At 40.3% G+C, this 25139-nt stretch overlaps 1 protein-coding gene across 1 annotated transcript; it reads right to left on the bottom strand.

Annotated features, from left to right (window-relative positions):
- Positions 1-18985: 18985 nt before the first annotated feature.
- LOC134730092 (uncharacterized) lies at positions 18986-20153 on the bottom strand. The gene has a single exon (XM_063603132.1). It carries the CDS (start codon positions 20146-20148, stop codon positions 19426-19428), a length of 723 nt encoding a protein of 240 aa, XP_063459202.1. The 5' UTR covers positions 20149-20153; the 3' UTR covers positions 18986-19425.
- Positions 20154-25139: the final 4986 nt, after the last annotated feature.

Raw genomic sequence — 25139 nt, 5'->3', positions numbered from 1 at the left:
TTGGTTCCCAGTCTTTGCTATTGTGAATAGTGCTGCAATCAACATACGTGTGCATGTGTCTTTATAGCAGCATGATTTATAGTCCTTTGGGTATATACCCAGTAATGGGATGGCTGGGTCAAACGGTATTTCTAGTTCTAGATCCCTGAGGAATCGCCACACTGACTTCCACAAAGTTTGAACTAGTTTACAGTCCTACCAACAGTGTAAAAGTGTTCCTATTTCTCCACATCCTCTCCAGCACCTGTTGTTTCCTGACTTTTTAGTGATCATCATTCTAACTGGTATGAGATGGTATCTCATTGTGGCTTTGATTTGCATTTCTCTGATGGCCAGTGATGATGAACATTTTTTCATGTGTCTTTTGGCTGCATAAATGTCTTCTTTTGAGTAGTGTCTGTTCATATCCTTCACCCACTTTTTGATGGGGTTGTTTGGGTTTTTCTTGTAAATTTGTTTGGGTTCATTGTAGATTCTGGATATTAGCCCTTTGTCAGATGAGTAGATTGGAAAAATTTTCCCCCATTCTGTAGGTTGCCTATTCACTCTGATGGTAGTTTCTTTTGCTGTGCAGAGCTCTTTAGTTTAATTAGATCCCATTTGTCAATTTTGGCTTTTGTTGCCATTGCTTTTGGTGTTTTAGACACGAAGTCCTTGCCGACGCCTATGTCCTGAATGGTATTGCCTAGGTTTTATTCTAGGGTTTTTATGGTTTTAGATCTAACGTTTAAGTCTTTAATCCATCTTGAATTAATTTGTATATAAGGTGTAAGGAAGCGATCCAGTTTCAGCTTTCTACATATGGCTAGCCAGTTTTCCCAGCATCACTTATTATGTAGGGAATCCTTTCCCCATTTTTTGTTTTTGTCAGGTTTGTCAAAGATCAGATAGTTGTAGATATGCAGCATTATTTCTGAGGGCTCTGTTCTGTTCCATTGGTCTATATCTCTGTTTTGGTTACTGTAGCCTTGTAGTATAGTTTGAAGTCTGGTAGCGTGATGCCTCCAGCTTTGTTCTTTTGGCTTAGGATTGACTTGGCGATGTGGGCCCTTTTTTGTTCCATATGAACTTTAAAGTAGTTTTTTTCCAATTCTGTGAAGAAAGTCATTGGTAGCTTGATGGGGATGACATTGAATCTATCAATTACCTTGGGCAGTATGGCCATTTTCATGATATTGATTCTTCCTACCCATGAGCATGGAATATTCTTCCATTTGTTTGTATCCTCTTTTATTTCATTGAGCAGTGATTTGTAGTTCTCCTTGAAGAGGTCCTTCACATCCCTTGTAAGTTGGATTCCTAGGTATTTTATTCTCTCTGAAGCAATTGTGAATGGGAATTCACTCATGATTTGGCTCTCTGTTTGCCTGTTGTTGGTGTACAAGAATGCTTGTGATTTTTGTACATTGATTTTGTATCCTGAGACATTGCTGAAGTTGCTTATCAGCTTAAGGAGATTTTGGGCTGAGATGATGGGGGTTTCTAGATATACAATCATGTCATCTGCAAATAGGGACAATTTGACTTCCTCTTTCCCTAATTGAATACCCTTTATTATGACCACTATGAAGCAGTTTATGACCGCTAGGTTTGTTCTTCAAGAAATGCTAGAAAGTCCTTTGAGATTAAAAAATTAGAGTACCAAAAAAGCCATAGAATGCTATAAAGCTCTGTTGTAAAGCAAATATATAGAGAAATATAGCATCCTGTATTATTGTGATGTTGGTAAGTAATTTCAATCCCCTTATAGAATTTGACACCAATACACAAAAATATTTTATATGTATGTTAAAGAATACATCATGTAAAAAGGCCTAATTTGTGACATCAAGAACAACATATGTGTTGGGAAAGACAGTCATGTAAAAGACTGGAGTTTTTATATGCTACTGAGATAACATCAGATTAAACTAGATTGTTATAACTTTGAGACGTTTCATGTCACCTGTATAGTAATCACAAAGATAATACATGTAGAATGTATACAAAAGAAAAAGAAATAAAAACATATTAGTACAAAAATTAATTAGACAAAAAGGAAGACAGCAAGAAATAAAATAAATAAACAAAAGAACTACAAAAGTAACACAATACAATTAACAAAATGGCAGTAGTAACTCCTTAACTGAAAATAATAACCTTATATGTAACAATGTTAAATTCTCCAATAACAGACACAAGGTCACTGAAGAAATAAAAATATAAAATCGAATGAATTCTGTTTATAAATTTTTTATAAAAATAAAAATATAAAATCAAATAAATTATGTTTATTTAAGGATAAACATGGAATGAAAATGCAGGGATGGAAAATTATATTCTATATGGTAACCAAATCATCCTAAATAGCAACCAAAATAGAACAAAGTGGGTCACATTTACATTAGATGATTAGACTTTAAGCAAAAAACTGTCATAAAGACAAACAAGGACATTATATAATAAAAATAAATCTCCAAGAAGATATCATAATTAAAATATGCACATGAATCAGCAACTATTCCAAACACATAACACAAATAATGACAGAATTAAAAGGAGAAATAGGCTGAGTACAGTGGCTCACGCCTGCTTGTAATCCCTGCATCTTGGCGGGGGCAGAGGCAGGAGGATGGCTTGAGCCCAGGAGTTGAGACTAACCTGGGCAAGATAGCAACACTTCGTCTGTGTAAGAAACAAAATTATAAATAAAAATAAAGGGAGGAATAGAGACCACCACCAAAATGATAGGAGACTTTAATAATGGAGAGGACAACCTGGGAGACCAAATGAAGACAGAGGATTGAGCAAGGAGTGATTCAACCAAATCCAACAGACTTTTAGAAACGGTCTTCTCAGCAACAGAATGCGCATGATTCTGGCGTGCACATGGAACATTCTTGAGACTATATCACAAATCAGACCACAAAGAAATCAATTCAAGCAAATTAAAATCATACGAAGTATCATTTACAACTAAAATGGAATGGAACCAGAAGTGAATACCAGAAGAAAAATTTAAAAATTTGCAAATACATAAAAATCAAGTAACATGCTCCTAAACAACATTATGGGTTAAAGGAGAAATCACAGTGAAAATTTCAACATAACTGGAGACAAAGCATAACAAAATTATTGCATGCATCTAAAGCTTGTATTCAATTGTAGTAGTAAATGTTTGCATTTAAAAAAATCTATCTAAATCAACTAGTAAATGTAATCAAACATCAGCAAAGAATAAGAATTTCAGCAATTATGAATAAATAACAATTAAAAGCCATAGAAAAATCAATTAAAGTTTGGTTTTATTGAAAAGATTAAGAAAACCGACAAACAGATTAAAAGAAAAAAGAAGATACCCCAAATAATTAAATTCATAAATAAAAGAGGAGCTATTACTACTGATGCCACAAAAGTAGGAAAAGAAGAGATTATAAAAGTTTTTTTTTCTTTTTTTTTCTTTTTTATTATACTTTAAGTTTTAGGGTACATGTGCACATTGTGCAGGTTAGTTACATATGTATACATGTGCCATGCTGGTGCGCTGCACCCACTAACTCGTCATCTAGCATTAGGTATATCTCCCAATGCTATCCCTCCCCCCTCCCCCCTCCCCACCACAGTCCCCAGAGTATGATATTCCCCTTCCTGTGTCCATGTGATCTCATTGTTCAATTCCCACCTATGAGTGAGAATATGCGGTGTTTGGTTTTTTGTTCTTGCGATAGTTTACTGAGAATGATGGTTTCCAATTTCATCCATGTCCCTACAAAGGATATGAACTCATCATTTTTTATGGCTGCATAGTATTCCATGGTGTATATGTGCCACATTTTCTTAATCCAGTCTATCATTGTTGGACATTTGGGTTGGTTCCAAGTCTTTGCTATTGTGAATAATGCCGCAATAAACATACGTGTGCATGTGTCTTTATAGCAGCATGATTTATAGTCATTTGGGTATATACCCAGTAATGGGATGGCTGGGTCAAATGGTATTTCTAGTTCTAGATCCCTGAGGAATCGCCACACTGACTTCCACAATGGTTGAACTAGTTTACAGTCCCACCAACAGTGTAAAAGTGTTCCTATTTCTCCACATCCTCTCCAGCACCTGTTGTTTCCTGACTTTTTAATGATTGCCATTCTAAAAGTTTAATTCCAAGTATATGCCAAAAAATATGATAAGCTAAGAAAATAGACAAATGTCTAGAAATACAGATTATACTAAAAATAAACCATAAAAAAATCTGAATAGGCATATAAGTAGTAACAACAACCTCCCCTCAAAAAGCCCAGGCCCGGATCACTTCATTAAATATATATATTTTTCAAAATGTTAAAGCAGGGTTAACACCAACCCTTCTTAAACTACTTCAGAAGAATGAAAAAGATAAAACAATTTCCAACTTATTTTATGAGCCCAGCATTAACACAACACCAAACCCCACAAAGACACTAAGGAGAAAAAAAAATACAACTACAAATCAATTTTCCTGTTGACTATTGATGTAAAAATTCTCCTCGGAACATTAGAACACCAAATTCAATAATATATTGCAAGGATTATACACCATGATGAAGAAGGAATTAACTCTCCAATGAAAGTATTGTTCAACACGTGTAAATCAATCTATTTATTTTTTATTTTTTTATTATACTTTAAGTTCTAGGGTACGTGTGGACAACATGCAGGTTTGTTACATAGGTTTACATGTGCCATGTTGTTTTGCCGCACCCATCAACTCATCATTTACATTAGATATTTCTCCTACTGCTATCTCTCCTCTAGCCCTCCAGCCCCTGACAGGCCCCATTGTGTGATGTTACCTGCCTTGTGTCCAAGTGTTCTCATTGGTAAATTCCCACCTATGAGTGAGAACATGTGGTGTTTGGTTATCTGTCCTTGTGATAGTTTGCTGAAAATGATGGTTTCTGGCTTCATCCAAGTCCCCGCAAAGGACAAAAACTCATCTGTTTTTATGGCTGCATACTATTCCATGGTGTATACGTGCTGCATTTTCTTAATCAGTTCTATCATTGATGGACATTTGGGTTGGTTCCAAGTCTTTGCTATTGTGAATAGTGCTGCAATAAACATACGTGTGCTTGTGTCTTTATAGTGGCATGATTTATAATCCTTTGGGTATATGCCCAGTAATGGGATTGCTGGGTCAGATGGTATTTCTAGTTCTAGATCCTGGAGGAATGGCCACACTGTCTTCCACAATGGTGGAACTAATTTGCAATCCCTCCAACAGTGTAAAAGCCTTCCTATTTTTCCACATCCTTTCCAGCATCTGTTGTTTCCTGACTTTCAAATAATCACCATTCTAACTGGCGTGAGATTGTATCTCACTGTGGTTTTGATTTGCATTTCTCTGATGACCAGTGATGATGAGCATTTTCTCACGTGTCTGTTGGCTGCATAGATGTCTTCTTTTGAGAAATGTCTGTCCATATCCTTTGCCCAATTTTTGATGGTTTTTTTTTCTTGTAAATTTGTTTAAGTTTTTTGTAGATTCTTGATACTAGCCCTTTGTCAGATGGATAGATTGCCAACAATTTTCTCCCATTCTGTAGGTTGTCTATTCATGCTGTTGGTAGTTTCTCTTACTGTGCAGAAGCGCTTTAGTTTAATTAGATCTGATTTGTCTATTCTGGCTTTTGTTGCCATTGCTTTTGGTATTTTAGTCATGAAATCTTTGCCCATGCCTATGACCTGGATGATGTAGCCTAGGATTTCTTCTAGGGTTTTTATGGTTTTAGGCCTAACATTTAAGTCTTTAATCCCTGTTGAATTAATTTGTGTATAAGGTGTAAGGAAGGGATCCAGTTTCAGCTTTCTACCTATGACTAGCTAGTTTTCCCAGCACCATTTATTAAATAGGGAATCCTTTCTCCATTGCTTGTTTTTGTCAGGTTTTTCAAAGATCAGATGGTTGTAGATGTGTGGTGTTATTTCTGAGGCCTCTGTTCTGTTCCATTGGTCTATAGATCTGTTTTGATATCAGTACCATGCTGTTTGGTTACTGTAGCCTTGTAGTATAGATTGAAGTCAGATAGTGTGATGCCTCCGGCTTTGTTCTTTTTGCTTAGATTGTCTTGGCGATATGGGCTCTTTTTTGGTTCCATATGAACTTTAAAGTAGTATTTTCTAATTCTGTGAAGAAAGTCATTCGTAGCTTGATGGGGATGGCATTGAATCTGTAAATTACCTAGGGCAGTATGACCATTTTCACAATATTGGTTATTCCTATCCATGAGCATGGAATGTTCTTCCATTCGTTTGTGTCCTCTTTTATTTCATTGAGCAGTGATTTGTAGTTTTCCTTGAAGAGGTCGTTCACATCCCTTGTAAGATGTATTCCAAGGTATTTTATTCTCTTTGTAGCAATTGTCAATGGGAGCTCACTCATGATTTGGCTCTCTGTTTGTCTGTTATTGGTGTATAGAAATTCTTGTGATTTTTGCATATTGATTTCTTATCCTGAGACTTTGCTAAAGTTGCTTATCAGCTTAAGGAGATTTTGGGCTGAGACGATGGGGTTTTCTAAATATACAATCATGTCATCTGCAAACAGAGATAATTAGACTTCCTAATTGAATACCTTTGTTTCTTTCTCTTGCCTGATTGCCCTGGCTGTGGGTTTGTCATAAATAGCTGTTATTATTTTGAGATACATTTCATCAAAATGTAGTTTATTGAGAGTTTTTAGCAGGAAAGACTGTTGAATTTTGTCAAAGGCCTTTTCTATATCTATGGAGACAGTCATGTGGTTTTTGTCATTGATTCTGTTTATATGATGGATTACATTTATTAATTTGTGTGTGTTGTACCAGCCTTGCATTCCAGGGATGAAGAGTACTTGATTGTGGTGGATAAGCTTTTTGATATGCTGCTGGATTCCATTTGCCAGTATTTTATTGAGGATTTTCACATCGATGTTCATCAAGGATATTGGTCTATAATTCTCTTTTTTTTGTTTTGTCTCTGCCAGGGTTTGGTATCAGGATGATACTGGTCCCATAAAATGAATTAGGGAGGATTTCCTCTTTCTCTATCGATTGGAATAGTTTCAGAAGGAATGGTACCAGCTCATTTTTGTACCTCTGGCAGGATTCAGCTGTGAATCCATCTGGTCCTGGATATTTTTTTGTTGGTATGCTATTAATTATTGCCTCAATTTTCAGATCCTGTTATTGGTCTATTCAGAGATTCAACTTCTTCCTGGTTTAATCTTGGGAGGGTGTATGTGTCCAGGAATTTATCCATTTCTTCTAGATTTTCTAGTTTATTTGTGTAGAGGAGTTTATAGTATTCTCTGATGGTAGTTTGTATTTCTGTGGGATCAGTGATGATATACCATTTATCATTTTTTTATTGTGTCTATTTGATTCTTGTCTTTTTTCTTCTTTATTAGTCTTGCTAGTGGTCTATCAATTTTGTTGATCTTTCAAAAAATCAGCTCCTAAATTCATTGATTTTTTAAGGGTTTTTTTGTCTCTATCTCCTTTAGTTCTGCTCTGATCTTTCTTGCCTTTTGCTTGTTTTTGAATTTGTTTGCTCCTGTTTCTCTAGTTCTTTTAATTGTGATGTGGGGCTGTCAATTTTAGGTCATTCCTGCTTTCTCTTGTGGGCATTTAGTGCTATAAATTTCCCTCTGCACACTCCTTTAGATGTGTCCCAGAGATTCTGGTGTTTTTTGTCTTTGTTCTCACTGGTTTCAAAGAACATCTTTATTTTTGCCTTCATTTCGTTATTTGCCCAGTAGCCATTCAGAAGCAGGTTGTTCTGTTTCCATGTGTTTGTGCCATTTTGAGTGAGTTTCTTAATTCTAAGTTCTAATTTGATTGCACTGTGATCTGAGAGACAGTTTGTTGTGATGTCTGTTCTTTTACCTTTGATGAGGAGTGCTTACTTCCAATTATGTGATCAATTTTAGAATAACTGCGATGTGGTGCTGAGAAGAATGTTTATTCTGGTGATATGGGGTGGAGAATACTGTAAATTTCTATTAGGTCCACTTGGTGCAGAGCTGAGTTCAAGTCCTGGATATCCTTGTTAACCTTCTGTCTTGTTGATCTGTCTAATATTGACAGTGGAGTGTTAAAGTCTCCCATTATTATTGTGTGGGAGTCTAAGTCTGTTTGTAGGTATCTAAGGACTTACTTTACAAAACTGCGTGCTCCTGTATTGAGTGCATATATATTTAGGGTAGTCAGTGCTTCTTGCTGAATTGATCCTTTTACCATTATGTAATGGCCTTCTTTGTGTCTTTTGATCTTTGTTGGTTTAAATTCTGTTTTATCAGAGACTAGGATTGCAACCCCTGCTTTTTTTTAATTTTTAATTTTTTTGCGTTCCATTTGCTTGGTAGATCTTCCTCCATCCCTTTATTTTGAGCCTATGTGTGTCTCTGCATGTGAGATGGGTCTCCTGAATACAACACACTGATGGGTCTTGACTCTTTATCCAATTTGACAGTCTATGTCTTTTTATTGAGTCATTTAGCCCATTTACATTTAAGGTCAATACTGTTATGTGTGAATTTGACCCTGTCATTGTTATGTTAGCTCACTGTTTTTCCTGTTAATTGATGCAGCTTCTTCATAAAATCGATGGTCTTTACAATTTGGCATATTTTTTGCAGTGGCTGGTACCGGTAGTTCCTTTCCATGCTTAGTGCTTCCTTCAGGAGCTCTTTTAAGGCAGGCCAGGTGGTCTCAAAATCTCTCAGCATTTGCTTGTCTGTAAAGGATTTTATTTCTCCCTCACTTATGAAGCTTAGTTTAGCTGGATATGAAATTCTGGGCTGAAAATTCTTATCTTTAAGAATGTTGAATATTGACCCCCACTCTCTTCTGGCTTCTAGGGTTTCTGCTGAGAGATCTGCTGTTAGTTTGATGGGTTTCCCCTTGTGGGTAACCCGACCTTTCTCTCTGGCTGCCCTTAACATTTTTTCCTTCATTTCAACCCTGGTGAATCTGACAATTAGTATCTTGGGGTTGCTCTTATCCAGAAGTAACTTTGTGGTGTTGTCTGTATTTCCTGAATTTGAATGCTGGCCTGCCTTGCTACATTGGGAAAATTCTCCTGAATAACATCCTAAGGAGTGTTTTCCAACTTGGTTCCATTCTCTCTGTCACATTTAGGTACACCAAGCAAACATAGATTTGGTCTTTTCACATAGTCCCATTTTTCGTGGAGGCTTTGTTCATTTCTTTTCACTCTTTTTACTCTAAACTTGTCTTCTCACTTTATTTTATTAATTTGATCTTCGATCACTGATATCCTTTCTTCCACTGGATTGAATCAGCTATTGAAGCTTGTGCATGTGTCACAAAGTTCTTGTGCCATGGTTATCAGCTCCATAAGGTCATTTAAGGTATTCTCTACACTGTTTATTCTAGTTAGCCATAGTCTGACCTTTTTTCAAGGATTTTAGCTTCCTTGCGATGTGTTCGAACATGCTCTTTTAGCTTGGAGAAGTTTGTTATTACCAGCCTTCTGAAGCCTCCTTCTGTCAACTCGTCAAAGTCACTTTTCCTCCAGCTTTGTTCCATTGCTGGTGAGGAGCTGCAATCCTTTGGAAGAAAAGAGGTGCTCTGGTTTTTAGGATTTTCAGCTTTTCTGTTCTGGTTTCTTCCCATCTTTGTGGTTTTATCTATCTTTGGTATTTGATGTTGGTAACCTACAGATGGGGTTTTGGTGTGGATGTCCTTTTTGTTTATGTTGATGCTATTCCTTTCTGTTTGTTAGTTTTCCTTCTGACAGTCAGGTCCCTCAGCTGCAGGTCTGTTGGAGTTTGCTGGAGGTCCACTCCAGACCCTGTTTGCCTGGGTATCAACAGAGAAGGCTGAAGAACAGCAAATATTGCTGCTTGATCCTTCCCTGGAAGCTTCGCTGAAGAGGGTCTCCCACCTGTATGAGGTGTCTGTTGGCCCTTACTATGAGATGTCTCCCAGTTAGGCTACACGGGGTTCAGGGACCCATTTGAGGAGGCAGTATGTCCATTCTCAGAGCACAAACACCATGCCAGGAGAACCACTGCTCTCTTCAGAGCTGTCAGATGGGAGGTTTAAGTCTGCAGAAGTTTCTGCTGCCTTTTATTCAGCTATGCCCTGCCCGCAGAGGTGGAGTTTATAAAGGCAGTAGGCCTTGCTGAGCTGTGAGTGGCTCTACCCTGTTCAAGCTTCCTGGCCACTTTGTTTACCTACTGAAACCTCAAAAATTGTGGATTCACCTCCACCTGCTCAGCTGCAGCATGAAGGTTAATCTCAGACTGCTGCACTGGCAGTAAGGAAGGCCCTATGGGTGTGGGACCCAATGAATCAGGCACAGGAGAGAATCTCCTGGTCTGCCAGTTGCTAAGACTGTGCAAAAAGTCCAGCATTTGGGCAAGAGTGTCCTGTTTTTCCAGGTACAGTCTGTCATGCCTTCCCTTGGCTAGGAAAGGAAAATCCCCCAAACCCTTGCACTTCCTGGGTGAGTTGATGCCCTGCCCTGCTTCAGCTCACCCTCCATGGGATGAACTCACTGTCCAATCAGTCCCAATGAGATGAATCAGGTAGCTCAGTTGGAAATGCAGAAATCACCCATCTTGCATTGATCACACTGGGAGCTGCAGACCAGAGCTCTTCCTATTTGGCTATATTGGAATGAGAGTTTAAATCAATCAGTTTAATATATCACATTAACAGAGTAAAAGATGTAAACCACACAATCATCTCAAATAATGCAGAAAAGCCAACTGACAGTATTAATCATCTTTTCAAGATAAAAAAACACTCAATAAACTAGAAATAAAAGGAAACTAACATAGCAAAATATATGTAAATAACTCATCACCAACTGGGTTCAACAGCTCATGCCTATAGTCCCAGCAGTTTGGGTGGCTGAGGTGGGTGGATGATTTTAGGTCAGGAGTTCCAGACCAGCCTGACCAACATGGTGAATCCCTGTCTCTACAAAAAATATTAACATTAGCTTGACTTTGTGGTATGTGCCTGTAGTCCCAGCTACCAGGGAGGCTGAGGCATGAGAATAGCTTGAACTCGGGAGGTGGAGGTTGCAGTGAGCCCAGATCATGCCACTGCACTCCAGCCTGGTTGACAGAGCAAGATCCTATCTCAGAAAAACAAAAACAACAACAAAAACAAAAAAACAAAAACAATCATCACTAATATTATACTGAATTCTGAAGTGTGGAAAGTTTATCCTCTAAGATTAATAATAAGGCAAGATATTCATTGTTGCCACATCTATTCAAAAATAGCAGTGAAAGTCCTGGCAAAACAACTAGGCAATGAAAAAAAGAAAAGATCCACATTCCAAAGGAAGAAGTAAAATTACCTGTTACTTATGATATGATGTTATATACAAAAAAATCCTATATGCTGAAAACAATACCTGTTAGAACTAATAGTTGCATTTAGCAAAATTGCAGAATACAAAATTAAGTGTATCTCTCTTCATTACACGGTACAATCCAAGTTTTTAAAATTCCATTGAAAATAGCATTAAGAAGAATATACTTTGGAATAAACAAGCAAAGAGATGTAAGACTAGTATACTAGAAGTTACAAGATGTTGCTGAAGAAAAGTCACAAACAATGGGGAAGATATTCTATATTTGTAGATTAGACAATTGAAAAGATATCCCATATTCATAAATTAGAAAACAATATTCTTAAGTCTATACTAATGAAATCAACAACAGATTAAATGCAATAGCTATATAAATCATAACAATATTTACTTGCAGAAATACAAAATTCTAAAACATATGAAATCTCAAGATTGAAAATAGCCAATTAAACTTGTAAAATAATGTCAGTTGTGGAGCCCTCACAATTTTTAAATCAAAAACTAATTGCAGTGCTGTTGAACTCTTTTCAAATGTGGTATTTTGAGGCCAGGTTCTATGGCTTACACGTGTAACCTCAGCACTTTGTGAGGCTGAGGTAGGAGGATTGCTTGAACCCAGGAGTTCAAACCACACTGGATATCCTAGTGAGAACACCCATCGCTAAAAAAAAATTAAAATTAAAATTAACCTGGCAATGTGACATGAACCTGTAGTCTCAGCTATTCCAGAGGCTGAAGTGAGAGGATTTTTTAAGCCTGGGAGAGCAAGGCTGCAGTGAGCCATGGTCGCACCAGTGCACCCCAGCCTGGATGACAAAGAACCTGTCTCAAAAAGTAAAAAGGAAAAAATCTGAAAAGAAATGTATTAAATCAAGACGTGTAGACATAGAAAATAATAGAGACCCCTCTCTCCACAAAACCTTGTATATATGGTCAAAATGATCTTCAACAAGGGTGCAAAGGCCAAACTATGGAGAGGGAATAATAGCCCCCTTTAACACAAAAATGGTATGAAGATTTGCTATCAACATGTAAAATATAGAAGTCAGAATTGTAGTTTATACTATATTTTTTTAAAAAACTCAAAATGTGTAAGTCTGAAAATCTTACACAAAAATATAAGGGAAAAATATCCAAAATTATGCCATGGAATTTGGCAATGGGTTCTTGACTGCCAGCAGCCCCACATCCCTGGAGCATCCATCCGCTCACCGCTGCCTGGTGCTGGGTCCTTCCACACCTGTCACACTGCTTTGTGCGGGGCCCTGAGGGGCACGAGCCAGGACACCAGGCCGAGCACAGGGCACAGGCCGGGCGTTCTCCGGCTATTCGAGGGCAGGCTGTCCCCATGACAGCCTCAGGCGCAGGAGGGAGGACGGCCTGATTCGAGTCTGTGGAAGGAGGAAGAAGCTCGTTTCCTGAGCCAGCAGGGACACAGAGGCGGATGCGGGACACAGGGACACAGGGGTGGATGCCATAAAAATATATGGCATATATTTTGAAATATGGCCGCAATTTGAATAATTAGAGTGTTATGCTGAAACTGCACCAAAATTTATCATTCCAGTGACTACAGGGAATTTTTAATAGTTGTTATTTTTATAATAAAATTAAACTTTAATGAAATAACTGACTTTCAAACTTCAGCAAGAGGACAAATATTCAGCCAGAGGTATCAGTTCCCGGTTTCTGCTTCGGGTCCTCTCTGGTCTCCCACAGCCCCTCCTGCATCACCCAGGTCTAAGGGGCCACCTGGCCTGGCCTGTGTTCCCTCGTCCCTCCCCTTCCCCACCCAGATCCTGTAGCGCCTTCCTGGGGCAGGGGCGGCGAACCGTCCAGAGCGGGAGGCTCCATCGCCCAGGGCAGCACCGCTCCGCCCCTCTCCACACCTGCCCAGCCCCTGGCAAAGGAGTCGCCTGGGCCTGGCCCGCTGCCCGCCCCCCAATGCCTGCCCTGTGCCTGCAATGGCGACGCTGCCAACAAGAGGTGCCAGACACCAGAGACCGTGGCGCAACCCGCCCGGAAAGCAGGGTCCCACTCACCTGGGAGCGGGGGCACGTCCCTTCCGGTAGGCGATGGAGTTAAGATTGTTTCCTTATTTATTTTGCTTAAAACTGGTAGAATGTCACTATTATATGAAGTACCCATGACTCTCTCAGTAAATTTGAGCAAACGTTTATTAGTTTTTGTCAGTTTAACTAGTTCTTTTGTGTCTATTATTAAGGTGAAATTTAACTTCTATCTGAAATCAGTAAGATACAGAGAGATTTTAATGACAAGTGAATATTTTTTTCTCACGGGGAACTGAATTATGAATTGAATGAATGAATTATGAATTAAATGAATGAATTCATTAGCAAGGTAGAGAGGACACTAACCAATCCGTAGTTTTAATCAATCTGTATTCCCTCCCCCCTCCCTCTTTGTTTTTTGTTTGTTTGTTTGTTTTTGAGACAGAGTTTTGTTCCGTCGCCCAGGCTGGAGTGATGTGGCACGATCTTGGCTCACTACAACCTCCGCCCCCCGGGTTCAAGTGACTCTCCACCTCAGACCCCCGAGTAGCTGGGATTACAGGCGCCAGCCACCACGCCCAGTTAATTTTTGTGTTTTCATTAGAGGCGGGGTTTCACCACGTTGGCCAGGCTGGTCTCAAACTCCTGACCTCGGGTGATCCGCTCACCTTGGCCTCTCAAAGTGTTGGGATTATAGGCATGAGCCACCAGTCCCGGCCCCTCCCACCCCTCTGTATTATGACCATGTGTACCCAGCATTTAGCTCCCACCTATGAAAGAGAACATGTGGTATTTTGTTTTTTGCTTTTGCATTAGTTTTCTGGAAACAATGCATTCATGTTGCTTCAAATGGCATAATTTTGAGTTTTTTCTGGCTGTATAGTATTCCATGAGTCTTTATCCAATCCACCACTGATGGATGTCTGGATTAAGTCTATGTCTTTGTGATTGTGAATACTGCTGTGATAAAAATATAGCTACATGTGTCTTTTTGATAGGGTATTTATTTTCTTTCGGATATATACCCAGTAATGGGGTTACTGGATTGAATGGTAGATCAACTCTCAGTTCTTTAAGAAATCCCCAACCTGCTTTCCACAGTGGCTGAACTAATTTACATTCCTTCAGAAAGTGTATAAGTGTTCTCTATTCTCTAAATCTTCACCGATATGTGTTTTTCTTTTGACTTTTCAAAAAAAAGCCATTCTGACCGGTGTGAAATGGTATTTCATTTAGGTTTTGATTTGCATTTCTCTAATAAATAATGACGATGAGCACTTTTACATATGTTTGTTGGGTGCTTGTGTGTATGTCTTCTTTTGAAAAGTGTCCGTTCATGTCCTGTTGCCCACTTTTTAATGGAGTTACTTGCTGCTTGCTTGTTGATTTGTTTAAGTTCCTTATAGGTTCTGCATAATAGACCTCTGTTAGATGGGTAGTTTGTGAATATTTTCTTTCATTCTGTGGGTTATCTCTTTACTACCTTGATAGTTTCTCTTGTTGTGCAAAAGTTTTTCAGTTTAATTAAATCCCACTTGTCATTTTTTGTTTTAGTTGCAATTGCTTTTGAGGACGTAGCCATAAATTATTTGCCAAAGCTGTTATCAAGAAAAGTATTTCCTAGGTTTTTTTCTAGGCGTTTTATAGCTTGAGATTTTTCATTTAACTCTTTAATCCATCTTAAGTTAATTTTTGTATTTGGTGAAATATGGGGGTCTAGTTTTATTCTTCTGCATATGACTAGCCAGTTATCCCCGCATTATTTATTAAATAAAGTCTTTTTCCCATTGCTTACTTTTGTCAACTTTGTTAAAGATGTGATGGTTGCAGGCATGTGGCCTTAGTTTCTAGTACTCTAGTCTGTTCCATTGGTCTATGTGTCTGTTTTTCTACCAGTACCATGTTGTTTTGATTACTATAGTCTTCTAGTATAGTTTGAAGTCATGAAATATGATGTCTCTAGCCTATGTCTCTAGCCTTAGTATTGCTTTGGCTTGGCTAGCCTATGTCTCTAGCCTTAGTATTGCTTTGGCTTGGCTATTCAGACTCCTTTTAGGTTCCATATAAATTATAGATGTTTTCTATTTTGTGCAAAATGACATTAGTAGTTTGATAGGAAAAGCATTGAATCTGTAAATCGCTTTGAGCAGTATACTCATTTGCACGCAGATGATACTCCAGTGTATGTTCTGTAGTTGATGAGTGAAGTGTATTGTAATTCCAAATGGTCAAGCCAGACCCTGCCCCCGCCCGGCTCCTCCTCTGCCAGAGCTCGAGACCTCTAGCCAGGGGCCCTCTAGAGCCAAGGCGGATGGGGCTGAGGGCCGCTTCCCGCCCCCATGCAGCTGCTGCAGGGCAGACAGCCTGGCTTGGCCGCAGCCACAGGGACATCTGGCCCTGCTTCCGAGATGTGGGGAGTGCGGGCAGGCTCAGGAGTTGCCTGGAGGCTGCTGCCTGCACACAAAAGGCGGCTGCAGCTTGGGAGCCCAGGCGGGCTGGAGGTGCATGGCCTGGTCGGCCTCGGGATCGCCAGCGCGCCCAGCCTGAGGGCCCCCAGGCCGTGCCTCCCACCCACTCCTCCACCTGAGAGAGATCGGGGCCACTGTCATGGGCACTCGGCAGTCACCCCATGTGGGGTTGAGCAGCGGGTTTTCAGTTCTCGCCCCTGTGCAGCCGCCACCGCCAGGCAGAATGCCTGGCTTGGCCACAGCCACAGGGACACCTGGCCCTGGTTCTGCGAGACTGGGAGCGCAAGCGGGCTCAGGGGTTGCCAGGCAGCTGCTGCCTGCACACAGAGGGCGACTGCAGCTTGTGCGCCCAGGCGGCGGAGCATGGTCTGGGTGGCCTCTGGAATGCGTGCACACCAGGCCTGAGGGCCTCCCTGGTGGTGCCACCTGCCCCAGTCTTCCTCTGCTGGAGCCTGGAGCAGCTGGAATGTCCACTCTGCAGTCACAGGGGATAGAGTTAAGTTTTCTTATCCCACACATGCACACAAAAAGGTAACTATTCTGTGAGGTAATTAACATGTTCATTGACTTCGTTTTGGTAATCATTTCAGAATGTGCATATAAACGCATCACATGTACAATTTTTATTTCTCTATTACACCTCAGTAAAGCTGAAATAATTAACAGGATTGAAAGGATAAACCCACAGTTCTATAGTCACAGTTGGACACTTCAATATCTCATTTTAATTAATGGATAGAAAAACCAGACAGAAGCTTCATGAGAAATACAAGAGTTAAACAACGGTATAAGCCACTGAGAGCTAATACGCATATACAGGACAGTCCATCCAACAACAGCAGAATATACATTCCTTTCAAGTGTATATGGAAGTTCTCTAGGATGGGCCATATCTTCGTCCACAAAATATGTCCTAATCATTTTTAAAAGTTTGAAATCATACAAAATATAATTTACAACCACAATGGAAGAAACAACGGATAAATAAGTGAAAACTGGAAAATTCACGAAAATGTGGAAATTAAACAATACAGTCTTCAACTACCAGTGAGTGAAAAAAATAAATCACAAGCAAAATTTTAAAATATCTTGAGATAAATTAAAATAAAAACAAAATCTACCAAAACTTATTGAATGCAGTGAAAGTAGAGTTCAAAGGAAAATGTAGGGATATAAACAACTACATTTAAGAAAAATCTCAAATCAACATCCTCACTCTATACCTAAAGGCAGTGGAAGAAGACAAAAGAAGACTAAATCCAAAGCTAGCAGTATGAAAGAAATAATAGGGGGCATAATTAGAGCATAAACCAATAAAATAGAAGTTTGGAGAGCAGTAGAATGAATAAACATAGATTATTTGAAAGATCAAGCTTTTCACTATATTGACTGAGCAAAAGATGGAAGACTAATTATTAAAATAATAAATGAAAGCAGAGCCATTACTACCAACTTTACAGAAATACAAAAGGATTACAGGAGTATACTGTGAACAATTGTCTAACAACAAATTAGCTGCCCTGGATGAAATGGACGAATCACTAGAAAGACACAAACTACCAAAGTGGCTCAAGAAGAAAGAGAAAATCTGAATAGACCTATAACCTAGGAGATTGAATTAGTAATCGAAAGTGATTAACAAAGAAACATTTATGACCAAATAGCTGCATTAACTGGTGAGTCAAACTAACATTTAAAGAAGAATTAATACCATTTCTTCTCAAACTCTTCTGACATAATATATGAAGAAGGAATACTTGCTAATTCATTTTTTGATAACAGCATTATCCTTATACCAAAGCCAAAGAGAGCACAAAAAGAGAACTACAGCACAATATCCCTTATGAATATATAAGCAAAAATCTCAGCAAAATACTAGCAATACTAGCAAAATACTAGCAGCAATACTGTATAATCAAAGGATTGTAAACTATCACCCTGTGAGATTTATCCCCAAAATGCAAGGGTGGCTCAACATATAAAAAATCAATCAGTGTAATATACTCTAACAGTAAAATGAATAAGCACGTGATTATTTCCATTGATGCAGAGAAAACATTGATGAAATACAACACCCTTCTATAATAAAAATACTCAATAAACTAGGCATAGAAGGGATTTTCAGCAACATGACAATAGGATGTACAAAAACCCAACAGTTAATATCATGATCAATGATGAAACATTGAAAGCTGTTTTCCTAACATCTAGAACAAGACAAGCATGGTGCATTTGCCACTTGTATTCAATGTACCACTGGCAATTTTAGCCAGAGCAATTAGGCAAGACAAAGAAATAAAAGGCATCTAAATTAGAAATAAAAAACAGAAGTAAAATTATATCTACACATGATCTTATGTGTATAAAGCTCCAAATAAAACACAAAACCGATTATAACTAATAAAAGAGGCAGGATGCAAAACAAACATAGGCAAATGAGCTATATTTCTATATAGTTGTAAAGAACTATGAAAACATTTTAAAAATTCCATTTATAATAGCATCAAAGAATAAGTTATTCGGGCATAAATCTAACCATGGTGGTATACACAAAACTTTGCTGAAAAAAACGAAAGAGAGTGGAAATAACTGGAAAGACATTCTGTGTTCACGGGTTGTAAGACAATATTGTTAAGATGACAATACCATCTAAAGTAATCTACAGATTCAATGCAATACCATCAAAATCCCAAAGGCATTTCTGCAGAAAGAAAGAAACTCATTCTACAATTCATACAAAAATTCAAAGGATCTGACAGACAAAACACTCTTGAAAAAGAATATTAGAAAACTCACATTTTTCAGTTTCACAGCCTACTACAAATCTACAGTAATCAAGAGAGTGTGGTACTGGCATAAGACTAATAGACTTTTAGACCAATACAATAGAACAGATTTCAGATCCTACAAATTAGTGCTCACATATATGGTCAATGACTGTTCAACAAGCTGTCCAAGTCTAGTCAAGGGAGGAAAGAACAGTCTCTTCAACAGCTGGATGTCAGTGCACAAGAGAGAAGTTAGACCCCTACCTTGCAGTACACACGAAAATTAATTCTAAATTAATAAAAGACTTACATGTAAGGACTAAAGTATGTAACTCTTAGAAGAAAACACAAGGTAAACCTTTATGACCTTTGAGTTTTAAGTGTATTTTGAAATATGACAGAAAAGCACAGATAACAAAAGAAAATACACGTAAATTAGATTTAATCAAAATAAAAAACCTTTATGCATCAAAGGATACTATCAAGGGAGTTAAAAGACAACCCATAGTATGTGAGAAAATATGTATCTGATAAAATCAAAGTGCGTATCTGATAAAAGCTTAATATCCCACAACTCAACATCAGAATTTCTAACATCCCAATTAAAAAATAGGCAAAGGACTTGAATAGATATTTCTCCGAAGAAGATACACAAATGTCTAAGACGGATAAGAAAAGATGCTAAACACCGTTATTCATTAATAAAATGCAAGACAAAACCCAAATGAGATGCCACTTTACATCCACTAGTAAGGCTTTCATAACAACGACACAGAAAATCAATGTTGCTAAGGAGGTGGAGAAATTGGAGCCCTCATGAACTGGCTGCTAGGAATAGAAAATGATGCACTTGCCGTGGAAAACAATTTGGTGGTTCCTCACAGAATCACACAGAGAAACAGGAGCTGCTGGCTTCCGGGTTCTCCTGGGCTGGCGCGGTACCTCCCGGAATCGCAGGCGCGCATCCCTTCCCGCCTGAGGGCCTGCCTGTCCGTGACTCCCGCCCCTCTTCTCCTCCGAAGAGACGTCCGGGCCGCTCCAGGGGCCGTCCGCAGCCACCAGGGATGGGGCTGAGGGTCGGTTCCTGCCCCGGTGCAGCCGCCGCCGGGCAGACCGCCTGGCTTGGCCGCAGCCACGGCGACATCCAGGCCCGGGTCTGCGAGGCTGGGCGCGCCAGCCAGCTTGGGAGTTGCCTGGCGCCTGTAGCTGGGCGCCCAGGTGGTGGAGCATGGCCTGGGCGGCCTGTGGATCGCAAGTGCCCTTGGCCTGAGAGCCCGCCAGAGCCTGCCCCCGCCCGGCTCCTCCTATGCCAGAGCTCGACACCTCTAGCCAAGGGCCCTCTGCAGCCACGGGGGATAGGGCTGAGGGCCGGTTCCCGCCCCCGTGCAGCTGCTGCAGGGCAGACCGCCTGGCTTGGCCGCAGCCACAGGGACATCTGGCCCTCGTTCCGAGATGTGGGAAGTGAGGGCGGACTCGGGAGTTGCCTGGAGGTTGCTGCCTGCACACAGAAGGCGGCTGCAGCTTGGGTGCCCAGGCGGGCTGGAGGTGCATGGCCTGGTCGGCCTCGGGATCGCCAGCGCGCCCAGCCTGAGGGCCCCCAGGCTGTGCCTCCCGCCCAGTCCTCCACCTGAGGGAGATCCTGGCCGTTGGTATGGGCCCTCAGCAGTCACCCAGTGTGGGGTTGAGCGGCGGGTTCTCAGTTCTCGCTCCTGTGCAGCCGCCGCCGCCGGTCAGAATGCCTGGCTTGGCCGCAGCCACTGGGACACCTGGCCTTGGTTCTGTGATGCTGGCAGCGCGAGCGAGCTCGGGGGTTGCCAGGCAGCTGCTGCCTGCACACAGAGGCCGACTGCAGCTTGGGCGCCCAGTCGGCGGAGCATGGTCTGGGTGGCCGCTGGAATGCATGCGCTCGAGGCCTGAGGGACCCGCTGTTGGTGCCACCTGCCCTGCTCTGCGCCTCTCCGCGCCTGCACCGGCGCCCTGCGCCCCCTCCGCGCCTGCGCTGGCGCTCTGCGCCTCTGCCTTTGCGAAGGGCGCTCTGCCTTTGCTAGGGCGGAGCTGCCTTCTCCTCAGCACAGACCCGGAGAGCATCGCGAGGGCGGAGCTGAGTTCTCCTCTGCACAGACTTCGGAGATACAGCGAAGGCGGAGCAGTGTTCGCCTCAGCACAGACCCGGGCGGGCGGGCCGGGGGCACCGCGAGGGCGGAGCTGCGTTCTGCTCAGCACACACCCGGGGGACACCGCGAAGGCAGAGCAGCGTTCTCCTCAGCACAGACCTTGGGGGCACTGCCTCGCTTTGGGACAACTCGGGGCCGCATCAACGGTGAATAAAATCCTTCCTGTTTGCAGCCCTGATTAATCAGGGTCAGAGACCAGTTAGAAGGGTTCAGTGTGGAAAACGGGAAACCAAAAGCCCCTCTGAATCCTGCCCACCGAAGTTCTCCCCAGCCAAGGCGAGGCGGCCGCAGTGCGAGATCCACACCGCAGCCTCGGAAGACAAATGCGGCATTCCTAATGCAGACATGACACCCAAAGTATGACACCCACATTGCTCATGTAAAAAGCACCTGTAATGCTAATGCGCTGCCTCAATACAAAAATATTAATATAAGATCCGCAATCCCCTTGCTGCCGTGCAGTCCAAAGACAGCCATCATAATAATCAACATTGACATAGTCAATACAAACGTAGTAACGAACCTAGGGTTAAGGTTGGTGTTAGGGTTAGGGGTTAGGGGTTAAGTTTAGGGTTAGGGGTTGGAGATAGGGATTGGGGTCAGAGTTAGGGGTTAGGAGTCAACGTTTAGAGTTAGGGTTTAAGAGATGTTAGGGATTAGGGGTTAGGGTTGGGTTAGGGTGAGGGTTGGGGTTAGGGGTTAGGGTTAGGGATAGTGGTTAGGGTTTGGGTCAGGGGTTGGGGGTCAGGGTCAGTGGTTAGGGGTCAGGGTCAGGGTCAGGGGTCCCACTCTGCGATTTGTCTATTTACTCTGCTGACTGTTCCCTTTGCCATGCAAAAGCTCTTTAGTTTAATTAAGTCCCAGCTATTTATCTTTGTTTTTATTGCATTTGCATTTGGGTTCTTGGTCATGAAATCCTTGCCTATGCCAATATCTAGAAGGGTTTATCCAGTGTTATCTTCTAGAATTTTTACAGTTCAGGAATTAGGTTTAAGTTCTTAATCCATCTTGAGTAGATTTTTGTATGAGGTGAGAGATGAGAATCCAGTTTTATTAACCTACATGTGGCTCGCCAATTATCCCAACGTCATGTGTTGAAAAGGGTGTCCTTTCCCCACTTTATGTTTTTGTTTGCTTTGTCAAAGATCAGATGGCTGTAAGTATTTGGGTTAATTTCTGAGTTCTCTCTTCTGTTCCATTGGTCTATGTGCCTACTTTTAAACCAGTACCATGCTGTTCTGGTAACTGTGGCCTTATTGTACAGTTTGAAATCAAGTAGTGTGATGCCTCCAGGTTTGTTCTTTTTGCTTAGCCTTGGTTTGGCTACATGGCACTCTTTTGGTTCCATATTAATTTTAGAATTGTTTTTGTAATTCTGTGAGGGATGATGGTGGTATTCAGATGGGGATTGCATTGAATTCATAGATTGCCTTTAACAGAATGGTAATTTTCACAATATTAGTTCTACCCATCCATGAGCATGGGGATGCGTTTCCATTTGTTTGTGTCATCTATGATTTCTTTTCTTTCTTGTTTTTTTTTTTTTTTTTTTTCAGAGGTAGTTTCGCTCTTGTCGCTGAGGTGGGAGTTCAATGGTGTGATCTCGGCTCACTACAACTTCTGCCTCCCGGGTTCAAACGATTCTCCTGCCTCAGTTTCCCAAGTAGCTGGGATTATAGGCATGCGCCAACGTGCTTGGCTCCATCTATGATTTCTTTCAGCAGTGTTTTGTAATTTTCATTGTAGAGGTCTTTTGATTACTTTGCTAGGTATATTCCTAAGTTTTGTTGTTTTATTTTTGTTTGTTTTTTGCAGCTATTGTAAAAGGGTTTGAGTTCTTGATGTGATTCTCAGCTTGGTAGCTGTTGATGTATAGAAGAGCTACTGATTTGTGTCCATTAATCTCGTATCTGGAAACTTTGCTGAATTCTTTTATCATTTCTAGGAGCTTTCTAGAGGAGTCTGTAGGGTTTTCAAGGCAAAAGATCATATCGTCAGCAACCAGTAACAGTTTGACTTCCTCTTTACCGATTTGGATTTCCTCTATTTCCTTCTTTTGTCTGATTGCTCTGGCTAGGACTTCCAGTACTATGTTGAAGAGGAGTGTTGAGAGTAGGCTCTTCATCTTGTTCCAGTTCTCAAAGGGAATGCTTTCACCTTTTCCCCATTCAGTATTATGTTGGCTGTGGGTCTGTCATAGATGGCTTTTATTACATTAAGGTATGTTCCTTGTATGCCTATTTTGCTGAGAGCTTTAATCATAAAGCAATGCTAGATTTTGTCAAATGCTTTTTCTGCATCTGTTGATAAAATCATGTGAGTTTTTTTTTAATTCTGTTTATTTGGTGTATCACATTTATTGACTTGCATATGTTAAACCATTCCTGTGTCACTGGTATGAAACCCACTTGATCATGGTGGATTATCTTTTTGATATGTTGTTGGATTCAGTTAGATAGTATTTTGTTAAGGATTTTGGCATCTGTGTTCATCATGGATATTGGTCTGTAGTTTTCTTTTTTGGTTATGTCCTTTCATGGTTTTGGTATTAGGGTGATGCTGGCTTCATAGAAAGAAGGGAGTGTTTCTTCTTTCTCTGTCTTGTGGAATAGTGTGAAAGGATTGGTATCATTTCTTCTTTGAATGAAAGAAAATATTCTTTGAATGTCTGGTAGAATTCTGCTGTGAATCTGTCTGGTCCTCGGCTTTTTTTGTTTATAATTTTAAAATTACCATTTCAATCTTGCTGCTTGTTTTATTGGTCTGCTTGGGGTATCTACTTCTTCCTGATTTAAGCTAGGAGGGTTGTATTTTTCCAGGAATTTATGCAACTCTTCTGGGTTTTCTAGTTTATGTGCCAAAAGGTGTTCATAGTACCCTTGAATAATCTTTAATATTTCAGTGGTGTCAGTTGTAATATCCCCTGTTTCATTTCTTAGTGAGGTTATTTGGATTTCCTCTCTTCTTTTCTTGGTTAATCTTGTAATGGTCTATCGATTTTGTTTATCTTTTCAATAACCAACTTTTTGTTTTGTTCATGTTTTGTATTTGTTGTTGTTGTTGTTGCTGTGTCAATTTCATTTAGTTCTGCTGTGATCTTGGTTATTTCCTTTGTTTGCTGGGATTGGGTTTGGCTTGTTCCTGCTTCTCCAGTTCTCTGAGACGTGAACTTAGATTGTCTGTTTGTGCTCTTTCATACTTTTTGACATAGGTGTTTAGGGCTACAAACTTTCCTCTTAGCACTGCCTTTGCTGTATCCCAGAGGTCTTGATAGGTTGTGTCATCCAGTTCAAAGAAATTTTTTCCATTTCCATCTTGATTTTGTTTTTCACCCAGTGCTCATTCAGGAGCAGGTTATTTAATTTCCATGTATTTGCATGGTTTTGAAGATTCCTTTTGGAGTTGATTTTCAGTTTTATTCCACTGTGATCTGAGAGAGTGCGTGGTACAATTTCAATTTTCTTAAATTTATTGAGACTCGTTTTATGGCCTATCATATGGTCTATCTTGGAGAAAATTCCATGTGCTGTTGAATGGAATGTGTATTCTGTGGTTGTTGGATGAAATGTTCTTATATATCTGTTAAGTCCATTTGCTCCAAAGTATAGTTTAAATCCAGTGTTTCTTTGTTGACTTTCTGTCTTGATGACCTGTCTAGTGCTGTCAGTGGAGTAATGAAGTCCCCCACTATTATTGTGTTGCTGTCTATCTTATTTCTTATGTTTACTAGTGATTGTTTATAAATTTGGGAGCTCCAGTGTTAGGTTCATGTATGTTTAGGATTGTCATGTTTTTCTGTTGAATGAGACCTTTACCATTATATACTGTCTGTCTTTGTCTCTTTTAGCTACTGTTGCTTTAAAGTTTGTTTTGTCTCATATGTGAATAGCTACCGCTGCTCGCTTTTGGTGTCCATTTGCATGAAATGCCTTTTTCTACCACTTTCCTTAAGTTTATGTAGGTCGTTATGTGTTAGGTGAGTCTCCTGAAGGCAGCAGATAGTTAGTTGGTGAGTTATTATCCATTCTGTGGTTCTGTATCTTGTAAGTGGAGCATTGAAGCCATTTACAACCAACATTAGTATTAAAAAGTGAGGTACCATTATGCTCTCTGTTGCCTCTGTACTTTGTTTTTGTTTTTTGTTTTTGCTTTTTAACTGGTATTTTTGTTTTATAGGTCTTGTGTGATTTATGCTTTAATGAAGTTCTGTTTTGATGTGTTTCCAGGGTTTGTTTCATGATTTAGAGCTCCTTTTAGCAGTTCTTACAGTGCTGGTTTGGTAATGGCAAATTCTGTCAGCATTTGTTTGTCTGAAAATGACTGTATCTTTCTTTCATATATGATGTTTAGTTTTGCTGGATACAGAAT

This window comes from Pan paniscus, chromosome 23, assembly GCF_029289425.2.
Source record: "Pan paniscus chromosome 23, NHGRI_mPanPan1-v2.0_pri, whole genome shotgun sequence".
NCBI classification, from domain to species: domain Eukaryota; kingdom Metazoa; phylum Chordata; class Mammalia; order Primates; family Hominidae; genus Pan; species Pan paniscus.
Note: the sequence above shows the minus strand (reverse complement) of the source record. Positions and strands in the feature narration are given on the sequence as shown.

Bases quoted from the DNA above. Each gene is read 5' to 3' on its own strand.
- LOC134730092 (XM_063603132.1), bottom strand. From the start codon at position 20,148: ATGCACCTCCAGCCCGCCTGGGCACCCAAGCTGCAGCCGCCTTCTGTG.